Source organism: Delphinapterus leucas, chromosome 21 (genome assembly GCF_059928025.1).
Source record: "Delphinapterus leucas isolate spDelLeu-1000000601 "Yukka" chromosome 21, BTC_Dleu_Yukka2, whole genome shotgun sequence".
NCBI classification, from domain to species: domain Eukaryota; kingdom Metazoa; phylum Chordata; class Mammalia; order Artiodactyla; family Monodontidae; genus Delphinapterus; species Delphinapterus leucas.
Window position 1 is genome coordinate 23,549,352 of NC_143149.1, and position 18,162 is coordinate 23,567,513.

An 18,162-nucleotide genomic window follows, 5' to 3' on the forward strand; every position below is an offset into this window, starting at 1 on the left:
TACTATTAGAACTACTACAACACTAAGTTGTATTTGGAAAAACTCAAGTGGCCATCAATAGAGGACTGATTAAATAAACTACAGCACATCTATGCTACTATACAGATGTTAAAAAAAAGAAAATACAGAGGTTCTCTATGTGCTAATTTGGAAAGATGTACCAGGACAAACCATTAAGTTAGAAAACATACGTAGGGCCTTCCCTGGTGGCGCAGTGGTTGGGAGTCTGCCTGCCAATGCAGGAGACATGGGTTCGAACCCTGGTCTGGGAAGATCCCACATGCTGCGGAGCGGCTGGGCCCGTGAGCCACAACTACTGAGCCTGCGCATCTGGAGCCTGTGCTCCGCAACGGGAGAGGCCGCAACAGTGAGAGGCCCGCGCACAGCGATAAAGAGTGGCCCTTGCTCGCCGCAGCTGGAGAAGGCCCTCGCACGGAAACGAAGACCCAACACAGCCAAAAATAAATTAATTAAAAAAAAAAGAAAGAAAAAACATATGTAAGTGGCACAGTGGTGTACGTCAGAATCACCTGAAGGAAGGGCTTGTGAAAACACAGACTGCTGAGCTGCACTCCCAGAGTTTCAGATCAGTAGATCTAGGAAGGGGCCCAAGAATTTGCACTTCTTACAAATTCCCAGGAGATGCTGATGCCATTGGTTGGAGAATGACACATTGAGAACCAATGAGCTAGGCTAAACCAAACTAACCAAATTTTTCAACATGATTTTTTACATAACTGAGATACAACCACATAAAGGGATAACAGTGAGATCAAGAGAAAAATCATTCCATCAAAAACAAAGTGCACAACTGATTTGTCATCTTAGAACTAGAGCAGTGTCTCACACGGACCTAACAGTATCTCTTGAACCTTCTCCATATAATTTCTACATAATTCTCATCGAGCAATTAAAGAGCTCTTCCATCAGTAAACGAATAAACTATGAGGAGTATTTTGTGTTGCCTTTTTCCTTTCTTTCTGAGTTCTTGGTTTTATCAGCTCTTCAAAAAGGGTACAAAAGGTACACTTCCGAATGTACTCTTTCCCTTTCAAAACAGGCCTGTCCCCTTTTTACCAAAAAAAAAAAAAAAAAAAAAAAAGGTATAACTCTCACCTCCACCCAGAATTTATACTGCAATACCTGGAGGTATATTAAACTCCAGGGACTCAACCAAAAGGGCAAGTCAAAAGAATATTGTTTTGGGGAAGCCTTCATAAATGATAAATTGAGGTATCAAACTATCCACTATAGACGGGGCTTCTTGTCTCTTCCAGTCCTAAATATTTTTCTAGGAGTTAAAAATAGGATATTTTGCCCTTGCTATGACATTCTAAATTCTGATGAATTACAGTTTGTGGGCAATTGAGAGCTGTTCCCTGTAAACAATTCTGTCTCTTCCATCCCCACACACCCTACCTCCATGCCATACTGTCCAAGAATGCATCACTCTTAGGGGAGAATCTCCAAATAAAGGGAACATGGTAAGAAGTATCTAATGATAAATATAGGTTTTTTCAGGTATTTTCATATAAGTAATTCTCTTCAGCAATTCTCAAAATCCATTCCTTGAATATTTATTAGCCTGAAGAAAACGCACATTTAAAGAACTGAAGCAGTATCAATAAAGGAGGCTGATTCTTTTAAGTATAACAAATATTTTCTTGGACTACCAAAATGTTCAAATCATGCTACATAAAACCCATAGACAAAAACCACACAGGAATTGTTTCAGACTGAGTTTGCATTATTCAATGTGGTAGTTAAAACCTACTTTATCAAATCATATCATGAATTTTTCATTCTAATTAGTCAATTCTCATTATGCTTTAAATATTTAATATTTCTAACTCCTATTAAAAAAATAAGTCATAGCTAGCTGTAAAACCAATTCATTTTTAGCAATAGGTATACTTCTCCTTCATTAATCACCCCAAGATAAAATTTACAGTTATTTTTGAATCATTCCCTTTTATTTATATCTAAAAGCTGAATATCAGAGATGGAAGATACAAGCACACACATTTAGAAAAGGAATAACACACTGTTTAACACATCCTTGCTTCATAAACATTTGATTACTTATAATGATGCAATGTTACATGATGGTAGACTGTGTATTTATTTTTTACATTATATAAAAATGGAAAAATTCATTCTTTTTGATCCTTATAATTTTAATCTCAACTACCTTAGTAGTATCTGTTAGTATTCATTCCATACTATATTTCTAAGTGACTTTTATATTACTTAAAATATGATAAAAAATAAGTTTGGTATATCTGGTTGGTCTGACAATGGAGACTAGCTTTGTTAACCAGAAAATAATTTCCATAAACTGAGTATGCTAGACCTTCAACCTGACAGTTTTGGCAAAAATATATTTATACACCTAAGATAAAAGTATTTCATCAAAAAAAATTGCACTGCAAAGGTGTGTTGAAACTAGTATTTTTATTTTCTCAATTGCTTCTGAATATATCAGATTAACCAAAGTACCAATATGGGGAAGAAGAGGAAGCTGATATAATTAGACATTTACTGAGTCTTGGTCAAACCTTTTTGATACATGTCCTAGAAGCTAAGTAGATGGTTAAGGACCAGGTAACAAATCCTCTGGCAAGCTAGGTGATTCCCATTCTTTTGCTTTCAACAAAACTGAAGAAGGACCTAACAGAAGTGTCCACTGATAAATGTTTGATGATAAATCACCATGTAATTTCTGGCATACAACTTGGAAGGTTTTGCTATCACAAAATTAGAATAAACTTATTTATATGAACATTTATTTCTCAGCACTTAAACCTACAAGATCTCAAAATAAGACAGGAAATTGGTGCCAAATTCTGTTTCATTCTATCAGTAAATAACATATTATCTCCAGACACAAGAACCACTGGAGAGATAAGACAGCTCCATTTATTTCATTAAAAATGGATTTCTGTTGCATAATTATTACATACAAAGTGAATTTTAATCAAAATTTTAATATATTTATGTTATTCTAATCAACTATGTGGTAATAATAATTATAATGATGGCTCAAACCAGAAAATATTTAGAGCCTTATGGTTACAGGGAAATCCCTAATTTCAATTTATATACATATTATTGTGACAAAGGAGTTTGACAGATGATCAATAGAAGATTTCCAAACACTAAAATACATAACATTAGGATAAAATTCAGTGGGAGTAACAGAACTGACATACAAGTTGAAAGGAAAATAATTAAAATTTCCAACCACTAAAGTTTGTTTTCATATTTTTAAAAAATGGCATTTAGATTCCCTTAGATAAATTTAAGAGTGCTGTATTTTACTGAAATATTACAATATGCCAGAAATTGCATCCTGTGTCACTATTTAGACTTTTGTTATAACATAAATAGACTCACAGACATAGAAAACAAACTTATGGTTACCAAAGGGGGAAGGGAGGGGTGTGAGGAGTTTGGGATCAACAGCTACACACTACTATATATAAAATAGATAAGCAAGGACCTACTGTATAGCACAGGGAACTATATTCAATATCTTGTAATAACCTATAATGGAAAAGAATCTGAAAAAGAATATACATATATGTATACCTGAATCACTTTGCTATACACCTGAAACTAACACATTGTAAATCAACTATACTTCAATTTAAAAAAAACCTTTTGCTGAAAAATTACACTTATCAATTTAAATATGTGGAATGGAACACACAGCTTTTCAAAATTGTTTCAGGGAACACAGGAGTAAAAATTTGAAGATCGTTGTCATAGATTAACAAAGCAATAAGGGTCTCTAGATAAATGAAAACTGTTTTTAGCAGAGTAGCAAAAACATGACATTAAATGTCAGTCTCCCTCAAAAGACTGACAGCCTCAAGGGCATACATTTTGTCTGGGTATTCATACCATTCGTGCCATAATAGCAGATAGTAGGTTTTAGTATTGCTTACCATGCGGGGGAATGGATGGATGGAATGAAAGGTTAAATGCCTCAGTGTCAGAGTATATTATTTGATAATGGGAAATTGTAAACTAACACATTTCTACCCGAAATCAAATACAAACCACAGATTTCAGATATAGCTAGACAGACACCAGGTCTCTTAAATTACAAAAGAAAAGACTTCACATAAAATTTGATTTATATACTAAGGAATAGCTGAAATTTGAAATAATAACAAATACAGTACTTTCTTTGACTTTTTTTCAAGAGATACAACTAGTAACTAAATGGGAATAAGAGTTTGGCAGACAAGGGGGGTAAATCTGAAATCACTTAGCCATTTTAGCTATAAATGAAATTTCACTTTCATAAATTAGGTTAGGGTTCAGAATCCTTAGTAAAGTCAAAATGTCATACCATCAAAACTTCAAAATTTACTTCAAGAAATACTAAATCTCTCATCAAACATTAAACTCCAATTCTTTTGTGAGTCAAAGTTTTTCTGAGACACTCAGTAATTCTCAAATTTTGTCCTTCAAGATGTAGAAAAGCCACCATCTGCCTGAACTATGTAGCTTTTTACTTCTCACATCAATGGAAGTAATATCCTGTAAATCGTTCACATTTTCTCACTGGTTTGGTCAGCAGGTATTGACTAATTAAGAGGTGACTATATCTACTGCCTGAGCACAATTTTATTAAATGAAATGGTGGGCTTAAATTGTGTACTTGAACTAATGTAATGTAATGTAAATCAAATACACTTAGATGACTCACTGCAATGCTAACTTGATATAATGTAAAAGGCTTCAGGCAGTAAATTTTTTTTTTTTTTTTACAGTTTTGAGGTATAATAGGCATAACATAAACGACAAATATTGAAACATACAATTTGATAAATTTTGACATGTATATACAAATTTACTTCTGAAAATACCAATCCCCTACTTCCGCCAAAAGTCAACAGAATTTCTGTTAGCTGAGAAAAGTACTTACCTTCATGTAATTCACAATCTTCGCAAGAACACCAAACTTATATCCAGAGCTTCCTGATAGAGCTTTCAAGTTAAATGATCCATTGTTATGATCTGAAAATGAGGTTCAAAAAGCAATTATGACATTTTCATATTAGATGTGATCACTGACTTTTAAGCAACTAAGATGAATTTAACTCTGGTAAAATATTTGTTTTGGAGTCTTCCTATCTAGTAAATTCTACCCTATAAAATTTTGGTGACAAATTCAAAATCTGCATGCATAATAACTTTTCTCACCAAGGATGGAAGCAAAGTATAAATAATTCAAAGGCATTAACATACATTTCTTTTATAAGTACCTTTATCTCACCCTTTCCTTAAGTCTGATTAGATTTCCACCATAATTAAAAGCAAGGTTTATTAAACAAGAGGACAATACAAATCTCAGTCTGATCCATAGTGCTTTTCTAACAACCTTAAAAACCATGAGAAGTGAGTGGATTACTTCTAAGGGATAAAAAGTTCAATTTATCACCAATGACATCAATTTCTGCTTATCAACTTAAAAAAAGTAAATGGGTATTGATTAATGGGAATTAATAAAAAGTATGATACAGTAACTATTTTAAGGTAAATTTTAAAGCTATATTAGGAATAAAAAAAATAAGCACTGTGCTCGCTTCGGCAGCACATATACTAAAATTGGAACAATACAGAGAAGATTAGCATGGCCCCTGCACAAGGATGACACGCAAATTCGTGAATCATTCCATATTTTTACCTAAGTGTCCATCGACAGATGAATGGATAAAGAAGATGTGGCACATATATACAATGGAATATTACTCAGCCATAAAAAGAAACAAAATTGAGTAATTTGTAGTGAGGTGAATGGACCTAGAGTCTGTCATACACAGTAAAGTCAGTCAGAAAAACAAATACCATATGCTAACACATATATATGGAATCTAAAAAAAAAATGGTTATGAAGAACCTAGGGGCAGGACAGGAATAAAGATGCAGATGTAGAGAATGGACTTGAGGACATGGGGAGGGGGAAGGGTAAGCTGGGACAAAGTGAGAGAGTGGCATGGACATATATATATACTACCAAATGTAAAACAGATAGCTAGTGGGAAGCAGCCGCATAGCACAGGGAGATCAGCTCAGTGCTTTGTGATCACCTAGAGTGGTGGGATAGGGAGGGTGGGAGGGAGACACAAGAGGGAGGAGACATGGGGATATATGTATATGTATAGCTGATTCACTTTGTTATAAAGCAGAAACTAACACACCACTGTAAAGCAATTATACTCCAATAAAGACGTTAAAAAAAAAAACACATAAGCACTGCCACTGCATAAACGTGGATACTTAAAAAGGATGTAGCATGAAACAAGGAGCAATCTACATAGAAGATCATTTGGTTCAGAACATATACCATTCTGTTGCATATTTACAGGCAGAAATCCTAATGCTACCATTGCATCACAAATGCATTCTATTAGCCATAGGCAGGAAGAGTAAAAAAAAGTCACTGTAAATACCAGGAAGACATTTCATAAGTACACATTCTATTAGCCAGGCATCAGATCAGATATTATAAAGTTCCCATGTGGCTGATCCACAAAGGAAGAGGTTAAATAAAAGGGGGGAGAGTCAATTTCTGGCACCAGTTTGGTAATAATAATTTAAACAAAAGAATGCATTAGAATAACCACAAGTCAAATTAACAACTGTCAGAGATCCACAGGAACAGCTTCTAGAAGGCAACATAATATTCCTTTGAGATTAGTGAAAAGGCTTTACTGAATGATTTTTTGAGACCTCATATGCAATTTTCCTTTAAAAATAACTGTTGGGCTTCCCTGGTGGCGCAGTGGTTGAGAGTCCGCCTGCCGATGCAGGGGACACGGGTTCGTGCCCCGGTCCGGGAAGATCCCACATGCCGCAAAGCGGCTGGGGCCGTGAGCCATGGCCGCTGAGCCTGCGCGTCTGGAGCCTGTGCTCCACAATGGGAGAGGCCACAGCAGTGAGAGGCCCGCATATCCCCGTGTAAAAACAACAACAACAACAAAACTTTGTCACAATTTTAATAATATAATAACTTAATTGACACATTAAAGCCTTCTTTACTATGTTTTCAAAAATAGCAATATTAAGAATGCCTTACGAGGACTTCCTTGGTGATCCAGTGGAAAAGAATCTGCCTTCCAATGCAGGGTATGCGGGTTCCATCCCTGGCCAGAGAACTAGGATTCCCACATGCCGTGGGGCAACTAAGCCCACGTGCCACAAACTACAGAGCCCACACGCTCTGGAGCCGTGTGCCACCACTAGAGAGAGAAAACCCACACGCTACAACTAGAGAAGCCCACGCGCCACAACCAAGGGCCTGCGTGCCACAGCTAAGACCCAACACAGCCATAAATAAATAAATAAATAAACAAACGAACGAACAAACAAATAATAAAACTCTGCTCCCTTGGCAAAATTCTAAAAAAACAAAGAATGACTTACAGGTGTGCTTTCACATTTACTACTTCAATTATGAAATACTTCCTACATGGTTCATTTTCCCAAGGTTTCAGGAAACTCATAATGATAATAGTAACTAACATTTATTGAACACCTACTATTGCCAAGACCCGTGCTAAATGATTTTCCCATTTAATCCCTCCTAAAAATCCTATTTAGGAGGTTTTACCGTCTCTTTTTTTTTTTTTTTTTTTAATTTTTTTGCGGTACGCGGGCCTCTCACTGCTGTGGCCTCTCCCACCGCAGAGCACAGGCTCTGGACGCGCAGGCTCAGCGGCCATGGTTCACGGGCCCAGCCGCTCCGCGGCATGTGGGATCTTCCCAGACTGGGGCACGAACCAGCGTCCCTTGCATCGGCAAGCGGACTCTCAACCACTGCGCCACCAGGGAAGCCCCTTTACTGTCTCATTTTAAACCTCAGAAAGCTCAGAGTAATAAGTGGCAGAGCAAAGATTCAAATCCAGTTGTAAACTCCGATATGTCTTGTGTAAGAATCATTAACTAATATTTAACACAGGTTATTCCATCTCAAACTGGATATTTTGTCACAGTACAGAAATTCATAAATGCATATTTGGGGAATTCTTGTTTGACTTTAGGAAAATAATACTACATTTATCCTACACTACTAAATAAACTAACTGGAAAGACTATAAATAACAGTTAAGGACAATATGCTAAGGATAAGCACCACACATACGGTCAATCATGAAGCACATACAGTTTTGTTTACCATAAGGCCTCCAGTGTTTAACCCAATGCCAGGCACAGTCAACAATAAATATTAATTGACTGAATGAATGAACATAATAAGAATATTTCCACATACCCCTTTATTGGCCCTAGAAACAAATGTGCCAATTATCCATAATTTTAAAAAATAAGTCTGCATAGCATTTACCCAGTCTGCTGTTGTTCTAGTAGCCACTCCCATAAATAAAAACCTTGACTGTTGGGCTTCCCTGGTGGCACAGTGGTTGAGAGTCCGCCTGCCGATGCAGGGGACACGGGTTCGTGAAGATCCCACATGCCGCGGAGCAGCTAGGCCCATGAGCCATGGCCGCGCAACGGGAGAGGCCACACACAACAGTGAGAGGCCCGCGTACCGCAAAAAAAAAACAAAACCCTTGACTGTTAAGCTTAGACCACAACTCTAATACACTGTAAGAAAATCATTCTATCTCTACACATCCAACTGAGGATTCTTTTGCAATTTAACTTTCACAGACTGCTTTTTTTTTAACACAGGTGGTGTACCTACCAAAACTTACCCTTCTCCCAAATAATAGAAATAAAAACCTTATTTCCTTTCTTCTTCCTCAGAATTTCATCTAAATCAAACCACCACATAGAAATAATCACTTTCAGAGAGCAAGATTTACGTAAATAACAAGTATTAGAAAGAGAGAAAGCAATTATCATTTATGAGATCTTATGCACACTTCATGGAGGAAACACCACGCTGGTAAACCTGGACTGTTTGTTTCCCAGGTTACTGCCTCTCTTGACATTATCTTCTAGCCCTAGCACTGAAATAATCACTGAAGGATCTGAAATTCTACAGCTAAGCACTATGGAATCATCAATTTGTTACTAACTCACAAATTTCTGTGCAGAAATTTAGCTTAAAGACAAAAAAATAAGGCCAAAATAAGGGGTGACAGTTGAGAACCCAGACGGCTCTATTCAAGTTTATGAATGATTTACTCCTAGGGTGGCAGGACTTAATGCAAATGCACGTAGAGGAAACTGTCAGCTGCATTGTGGTTCAACCAATAGAAGCACAGCTCCATCTTGGCTGTGCACTAGACTGCATTACAAACAGACGGATACCATCGCTTCAACTGCAGCCTTTCAGACAAGAGGTAGGTTATACGATCTTTTCATTTAATAATACATGTCCTTATGATACAATATAAATATTTTACCATAAAAACGAAGCAGAAAGCTTTGTTCCTACTGAAGACCCCAAAAAATGTATTCATGTCATTGTTTGGTAGGATTTTATTATGAAAATATGAAGACTATCTTTGCTATTTGATAAGCACCCTCACCATCTGTGCCTTAACAGAAAATCATTACATTTTCTATGAACCTAATCTATATCCAGACCTCAGAGTAAACCACATGCATGTGATGTTAAGAGGTTACTTGCAAATTTCATTTTCTCCGACCTATTTCATTTCAGCAGTTTGGTTTGTCTTAACAAAGGATTTTTCTTAAAGAAAAATCTAGACTAAAAGCAAATCCAGGACTAAAGCTTTCTGATTATATGTGCAAATTTAAAGCAGTTATTTATAAGAAAGTTTGCTGTATTTTAAGGAATATGAGAAAATAATTCAAAATTTTATTTGACTTTGAGTGTAGATGCAGAGAATGCCAATAAATTATCACACTGTGATTTTTATATAAAAATAAAAAGACCATAAAGGTACCATTACGTAGGCTGCATTATACTGTAACCAAAGAGACATTTATAGAGCTTTAGACTTTCATACATTTTCATTAAAATAATTCCCTACAGTCAAATTTTAAAGTCTCTATCACTATAACATACAAATCATGCTATTAAATAAAAACCTTCTTAAGCAGTGTTTCATTTTCTATATGCCACAAAAATATACATTTATCACAGTATTTCCATATAATATTAAAGTTATTCTTAAACCAAACTTAAAATAAATACACAGTAAGTCGTTTTGATAAACTAAATTTTAAAATAAAAATATGCTCTAAGAAGAATTGGTTATGGGAGGAAGGAGGGTACCTTTCAAGGTAATATGATTACTTTCATAGCTAACAGCAATCATTCATGCCTACTAAAAATTATTATTCAACTGCTGACCGAATTTCTAATTCTACAATATTAAAGCATGAAAAAATAATTATTTAGTAAATGCTAGAGTTCCAGGATATTACCTATATATACTGACCTAAGATCCAACTTCTGTCCTTTTCTTTGCTGGTAAATCTATTTTAAATTTTAAAGGGTTTTTTTTTCATAATTTTTATTCCTTCTGTTTCTTAACCAGTGTTCTGCTAGCATGAGCAAAGTATCCCTTACAAAGCCCAAAGGTTGCTGTAAGAAGATATTAGATCTCTCCAGGTTCAGTACAATGTGGTTAACTGCCTAGAAAACATTCCTGTTTGCTATACGAAGTACGGGAGCTCAAAAAAAAAGTCTCAGATCAAATAAAAATAACTTTGTCAAATAAAACAGTTAACTCATAACTCAAATTTCAGGTAAATTGTAGACAAAACTCCTGCCACCCACATTTTTTAAACATTATAATCAGCCTACATTTTACTGGCAATATATCTATAGTTAGTACAGATGGAGGCTCATTGCTGTTTAGCCAAACTAACTAAAGACATGGCCTAAGCCAGAGAGTTCCAGCGTTGGGTGCGTTGTTCTATATATAAGGGCTATTACGATTAATTGATCATATTTCAAAGTGATATGCTTAAATGCACTAGAGAATTCAATTCAAGGCCTTTTTCCACAAATAGAGCAAAAGCATAATTTTATTCTGATCTGGCAATTCAAGGTTCCAGAACAGTTCCAAGTCCTATCCTTGTAAATATTTCACTAGGGCCTTTTAAAATGGGAGGAAAAATAGATGATGGGAATATATTGGAAAATAATAATAAACTAAAAATTATATATGTAAGAGACTGTTCCTATTTTTTACTGTTTGCTCTCATTTTTCGTAAGGCATGTTACGGCATTTGCTTCACATAAATTTACATTTTAATTTCAAAGACAGTCTCAAAATACAAGAAAATCCTAATGATAAATATCTTTCTATGTATCTAATTATGTCTAATTCATCAAAGCAAGATTTAGATTTTATCCTAAACTTAACACACAAAATTATTAGAGCTCTACCGTACTCTGAAAGAATAAACCACATTAAGTTTAAGGTAGAAAATGAATCTATATTACAGGGTTTACTTTTTCCAGATATGCCCAGGAGCTAACAAAAAGTGAATGTTTTGAGATGCTCATCAGTTATCAACACACTCACAAATGGCACACTGTCATCATTCACAACATAAACCTGACATGTATATATACTCTTTCTGAAAACTGCTTAGATGCTCCTAACAAAACTTACAAGTACCCTTGGAAATGGCACATACTGCTATCCAGTCACTATCACAAGTATAATTATCATAAGCGTATTTGTGTGTGGATAAAGTACACAGTCTTACCAAAGTCACAATTTACTAATCCTAATTTTTTAGAAGTAATCCAAACACAATGGATTATTAAAAACCAAAGGCAAGGAGTACTTCTGGGTTTGAATCAATAATACACTCAAATGGTTCAAAAACCAAAGGAATATAACAAGGTACATCTTGACAAGTCTCACACACATCCCGGTCTCCCGACTCTACTCTCCAACCAACCCCACAAATAATCATTGTTATTAATTTCTATATATCCCCAAGATTTTTGTGCAGATACAAGCAACTAAAAATAGATATTATTTCCCTTTTTCCTCCTGCACTTTGTTTACTTAAAAACATATCCTAGAAATTTTTCCATGTCACTACAGTCACCTCATTCATGCTTAACAGCCGACTGTGTGAGTATACTACATTAATTTAACCAGAAGAACAGTTCATTGATGGGTACAAGTTAACTTCAAAGTAAGTGAATTTAGTTGTGTGTCTGTCTGCCTGCCCCCCTTCTTCCCTCCCCTTATCTCTCCCTTCCCATCTCTCCCCCTCCCTCCCTCCCGCTCTATTTTTTAGGAGCAAGGGGACCTGAAAATTTTTTAAGCAGTTCACTTGTACCTCAAAAATAAATAGAATATAAAGTTCCTTAAGCCAACTTTCTAATCATTCTAAAATTTCATTTTGAAACAGTAACTTACATTATTAGTCTTTACAATTTCTCCCCAGTCTTAAGAAGTCACCATAAATTTAAAAAGGCCTATTCATGGGACTTCCCTGGTGGTCCAGTGGTAAAGAATCTGCCTTCCAATGCAGGGGATGTGGGTTTGATCCCTGGTCGGGAAACTAAGATCCCACATGCCGCGGGGCAACTAATCCTGCATGCCACAACTACTGAGCCCGCACATTTCAACAAGAGAAAACCCGAACACCACAACTAGAGAGAAGCCCACGCGCCACAACAAAGACATGACACAGCCAAAAATAAAAATAACAATAAATGAAATAAATATTAAAATAAATAAAAATAAAAAGGCCTGCTCATAATAAATTAAAATACAAAGTAATAAATTCAGTATAATTTCAACCAGGTATGAGTTATAGATTTATACAGCCAATGTCTAGGATAAAAGAAAAAACTCACAAGTTTGATATGTTACAGAGATAAGATTATAGGTGATGCTATTTTTTAAAATTAATTATTATTTTTGGCTGCGTTGGGTCTTCATTGCTGCGGGCTTTCTCTAGTTGCAGCGAGTGGGGGCTACTCTTTGTTGCAGTGCGCGGGCTTCTCACTGCAGTGGCTTCTCTTGTTGTGGAGCACGGGCTCTAGGCACACGGGCTTCAGTAGTTGTGGCACGCAGGCTCTAGAGCGCAGGCTCAGTAGTTGTGGCGCACGGGCTTAGTTGCTCCGCAGCATGTGGGATCTTCCCGGACCAGGGCTCAAACTCGTGTCACCTGCGTTGGCAGGCGGATTCTTAACCACTGCACCACCAGGGAAGCCCATAGGTGATGCTTTTAATTTTTATTTTAAATTGCTATAATGATATTTTTGATATCAGTAATGAAATAGCAGTTTAAATTAATGTTAATTAATAGGGTAGATTAATTTCAGAGGCATAATGTAGAAATTACCTCACTCTACTCTCTCCTCCCTCCCCTACCATTGTTTCCCCTGCAGTCAGTTCTAATGCCAGAGAAATCTTCAAAAGAAATTCCCAAATTTTAAAAAGGAATCAACCTGAAAGGCCTTAACAGAAAGTCTAAGGAATACTTTAATCAGTGCTGAAGAGGGCTAGGTTAGCCAAGGTAAAATTATTAGACAGACCCTCAAGCAATTCTTCCTGTTCTTTACCTACCCACATGAGTCGCACAATCCCCCTTTTCACCAAGGTCCTAATCTTCTTCCTCTCCCTCTCCTCTATTAGCTCTGCTTTTTAAAAAGCACCTGAAACTCATTCACACTGAAGTAAAAATAATTGTAACAATGTTTGTTACCCCTCCCAGGAATATCTGCATTTTAGCAGTGCTAAAAATCCTAAGGGAGTTCCAAAGCTGAACATTTTTCAGGCATTTGTGTGTCTGTGCACATGCATTCATGACACTATCAGCAAGGCTGGATCAAAAAGGACTTAACTTTTGTCTCCGTTTGAGTTAGTTTCTATAGGTTACTTGACTATTTGTGTAAAAGGTGGTTAAGTTCAGAGGCAGCAACAACGCAGAGGTGGAGGGGTAGCCTACCAGGACTCCACACTGCACAACCCCAATTTACACTGTATTCTACCTGAATGGCACCCACCCCACAACAAAACATGACTAGTGCTCCCCAGAGCTGTACAATGCAGCAGCCTGCTTTCTATAAGGGTGTGCTTGGAAGAGAAAAATTCAAAAGATAAAAGAGTAACTTTGAGGGCTTCCCTGGTGGCACAGTGGCTGAGAGTCCGCCTGCCGATGCAGGGGACATGGGTTCGTGCCCCGGTCCGGGAGGATCCCACATGCCGTGGAGCGGCTGGACCCGTGAGCCATGGCCGCTGAGCCTGCGCGTCCGGAGCCTGTGCTCCGCAATGGGAGAGGCCACAGCAGTGAGAGGCTCATGTGCCGCAAAAAAAAAAAAAAAAAGAGTAACTTTGAAAGGCTGGGTCTCTTGACATAGTTTGAAATACTGTAATGTAATGGGAAGTTACTCAAATACCTGTGTTCCAGACAATGCATTTTTGTATGTCCCAGGAAAAGAAGCAATTAATTCAATTACTGTCCATTAGTCTCTTGTCCCTCATTTCAAGGTGAAAGGTGACCAAGCACCATAAATGGATTCTTAAATCCAACAAGAAAAAATGAATTTATTAAGCCTATACTTTTGGCCTCAGATCATCAATTTAACCTTCAAAATATATGAAGGAAAAAAGGAAGAGACCAAGTCCATCCAAAGAAGTGAGATGATCTGCCACGCAAATCAGATTTAAAGAAAAACGAAAAAAAAACCCTTAGAAAATATTAGTTTATTAACCCCAAAGTTTTAAAATTATATTTATAAAGAAAACAGAAATCTAAGGAATTATATTGTTATGTTTGGGGGGGTTTAAGTCAGTTTTTAATCTTTTTTGGTGTGAAAATGATATAGTGGTTATATTTAAAGACAGAGTCCTCACCTTTTAAGAGATATATACTGAAATATTCCTAGATGAAGTGGCATGATGTCTGGGATTTGCCTCAAAATAATCCATGGAATTGAAGTGGGCAGAGATATAGACTGGCCAAGAATTGATCAATGAAGCTGTGTTATAAGCACATGGGTGTTTATTATACTCATACTTCTGTAGTACCTTGAAATTTTCTATAAATGAAACATACTCTCACACACAAGTTATCTCCAGCACTTAGAAAAGTATTTGTTGGGACTTCCCTGGTGGTCCAGCAGTTAAGATTCCACGCTCCCAACACAGGGGGCCTGGGTTCAATCCCTGGTCAGGGAACTAGATCCCACATGCCGCAACTAAGAGCCCACATGCCGCAACTAAAAGATCCCGTGTGCCGCAACTAAAGATCCCACGTGCCGCAATTAAAGATCCCGCATGCCACAACTAAAGATCCCGTGTACCCAACAAAAATCCCACATGCTACAACTGAGACCCAGCGCAGCCAAATAAATAAATATTTTTCTAAAAAGGATTTGTTACTCAGTAGGTAATCAATAAACATTTGTTTACAAGAATGAAAGTCTATTTACAACTATGTAGCAAAAAAATCACACAAAATAATTCATTTCTTTCATAAAAGCAAGCACACAAACTGACAACAGTCACTGAATTAGGGAAGTGGAACTACGGGGTTTTTTCCTCTCATTTCAAGAAGTTTCTTAGTATATAGAGGTATTTTATAATTTTTTCAAAAAACTTGAGATATTTTGGGGGTTTTTGTTTATTTTTGACTGGGTCAGGTCTTAGTTGCAGCACGCGGGATCTTCATTGCGGCATGTGGGCTTCTCTCTAGTTGTGGTGTTCAGGCTTTCTCTCTCTAGTTGGGCATGCAGGCTCCAGAGCACGTGGGCTCTCTAGTTGAGGCGCGTGGGCTCGGTAGTTGAGGCACGCAGGCTCAGTAGCCCTGCAGCATGTGGGAATCTTAGTTCCCCAACCAGAGACTGAACCTGCGTCCCCTGCATTGGAAGGTGGATTCTTTACCACTGGACCACCAGGGAAGTCCCCTTAAAAAGATATTTTTGAATGATTAAGATAATAAAATCATTTATTATTTTTAATACTATCAAATCTTCAATCTTTACAGTCCCACTTAAGGCCCAACAAGTATCAGGTCAACAAGAGCAAAGCTTAATGCAAGGACAGTGAAACTTTAACTCACTGGCTAATTCTGTGAGATGGAATAATAATTTAATAATACATACCTTTGGGATGCTGCATTTGCCTGTTTTTAATATTCCTGTCCATAGGTCATTTAGGTATTATGAAACATTTAAGACTATCATATACATAACCAAAAAAAAATCCTAAGATTAAGGTCTCTTCATAGGCAACTTTAATCTAAAACTGTTTTATCCTTATTCTGAAAACTGTCATTATTTGGCTTTTCTTTCTCTACTGTTTTTCACTCAGCCATTATTTCCTGATTCAGATCACCTGTCCTGGAAGTTTAAAGGAGTGGAAATAGACAGAAATACACTGAACCAAGAAGGTGAGAAGGATCCACAAGGGTAATGGGAAAAGCTCTTCTGCAGACAGTTTGAAGAACACAACTTTAAAATGCTAAGATTTTTTTTGTAGATAACAGCTCTCTGACCAGTGCTTTAATCAAATTTTAAACCAATTCAGTTGCCTTTTTTCTCCCTCCATTAGCAGTTAATTTCTGTATATGAAGCTTGATCATAAATATTTGTCTAACAAATGATATACATTAAAAAATACATAGTATGGGGGCTTCCCTGGTGTCGCAGTGGTTGAGAGTCCGCCTGCCAATGCAGGGGACACAGGTTCGTGCCCTGGTCCGGGAAGATCCCACATGCCACAGAGCGGCTGCGCCCATGAGCCGTGGCCACTGAGCCTGCGCGTCCAGAGCCTGTGCTCTGCAACGGGAGAGGCCACAACAGTGAGAGGCCCACGTACCGCAAAAAAATAAAAATAAAAAAATAAAATAAATTTAAAAATACATAGTATCGTTTACATAGTACACTGCATAGATATCGAAAAAATTTCAAGCATACCATTCAGACATTAATTCTGACAGAAAATAAGGAATACTCATGCAGCCTATATAAATTTACTAACAAATCTTAGAAACTGACATTTGAATTGACCAATCTGTAGAGTTTGGTTACATATATTCATTTTCTACCTTTCTACAGATTCAAACGAGCTATATAAGAAGTGGAATCTCTAAGAATGGCCTCCCAGAGCTCAAGCCTCTGGAATGAAACAACTACATCTGTTTATCAGTACCTTGGTTTTCAAGTTCAAAAAATTTACCCCTTCCATGATAACTGGAACACTGCCTGCTTTGTCATTCTGCTTTTATTTATATTTACAGTGGTATCTTTAGTGGTGCTGGCTTTCCTTTATGAAGCGCTTGACTGCTGCTGCTGTGTAAAAAACAAAACTGTGAAAGACTTGAAAAATGAACCGAACCCTCTTAGAAGTATGATGGACAACATCAGAAAACGTGAAACTGAAGTGGTCTAGTACTCTACATAAGATGAACAAAAGCTCTGAAAACAGCCGTCAATTACTGAGGAAAAAAGAAAAATTTCTGAGGTCAACCGTTATTACAAAACCGACTACGAATAATTAAAAGATTTCTACTAGAAGGGAAAAACAAGTTAAATATGCACTTTCTGTGTGTGTATCGATTTCATTAAATATACTGTAAAACTTTCACAAATGTGAATAATTTACCAATCTATTTAAAATAACACTTCAAAAACTAGTTAAAAGATTCCTAGAACTCAATACTAGGCATTAAAAAGTAAACTGGAAACCAAAAGAAAGGCTAATGATCCCAAAATAACATACCTAAACAAACCATGTGAACTAAAAAACAGAGTACTATCCTTCATATATTTTGGTAATTAAAATGCTACTTAAAATACTCATCTAAATCCATAGTATAATATTCCCACTTATACGCAAGTCCCTACTTACTAAGAAGCAATACTTTCTAGTTTATTGAAGACAACTAAAATATTTTTAAAGATTTAAGTTTTATGTAGGATTAGTGTGAAAAAAAAAAGACTCAAAGCACTCAGCAAGGTCACAAGGACACTTGCATAAACTTTTCATAAAATTGACTTACTGTTTAGTAAGAAATACATGGTCTAAGATGAGCTGTTTTCAAACTAAAACTTTCTAGCATACCCCCCTAAATTGCATTTCTTGAGCTTGTTCTTTCATTATGTCTCTCGCATTCACACTCCCAAGGACTAAGATACCCAATGCAAAAAGACTGCCAGGTAACTCCCTGACAGTTCAGTAGTTAGGACTGGACGATTTCACTGCCGGGACCTGGGTTCAATCCCTG

At 36.7% G+C, this 18,162-nt stretch overlaps 2 protein-coding genes and 1 non-coding gene across 7 annotated transcripts in view; 2 read left to right on the forward strand and 1 right to left on the reverse strand.

Moving 5' to 3' along the window:
- GTF2E2 (general transcription factor IIE subunit 2) overlaps window positions 1-18,162 on the reverse strand; it is a 68,056-nt gene that overhangs the window by 39,930 nt on the left and 9,964 nt on the right. For all 5 annotated transcript variants that reach the window (XM_089903707.1, XM_022571140.2, XM_089903706.1 and 2 more), the window contains exon 3: window positions 4,940-5,031. In XM_089903707.1, the coding sequence (XP_089759833.1) occupies window positions 4,940-5,031 (92 nt within the window). The remainder of the gene's footprint in view (window positions 1-4,939; window positions 5,032-18,162) is intronic.
- On the forward strand, window positions 5,593-5,699 carry LOC115803245 (U6 spliceosomal RNA). The gene has a single exon (XR_004023927.1). It is a non-coding gene; the product is annotated as a U6 spliceosomal RNA (small nuclear RNA).
- On the forward strand, window positions 16,526-18,024 carry SMIM18 (small integral membrane protein 18). Its single transcript, XM_089903742.1, has one exon. The coding sequence runs from the start codon at window positions 17,031-17,033 to the stop codon at window positions 17,325-17,327; it is 297 nt and encodes a 98-aa protein (XP_089759868.1). The 5' UTR covers window positions 16,526-17,030; the 3' UTR covers window positions 17,328-18,024.

Excerpts from the sequence above, each read along its gene's own strand:
- SMIM18 (XM_089903742.1), top strand. The coding sequence starts at position 17,031 with ATGGCCTCCCAGAGCTCAAGCCTCTGGAATGAAACAACTACATCTGTT.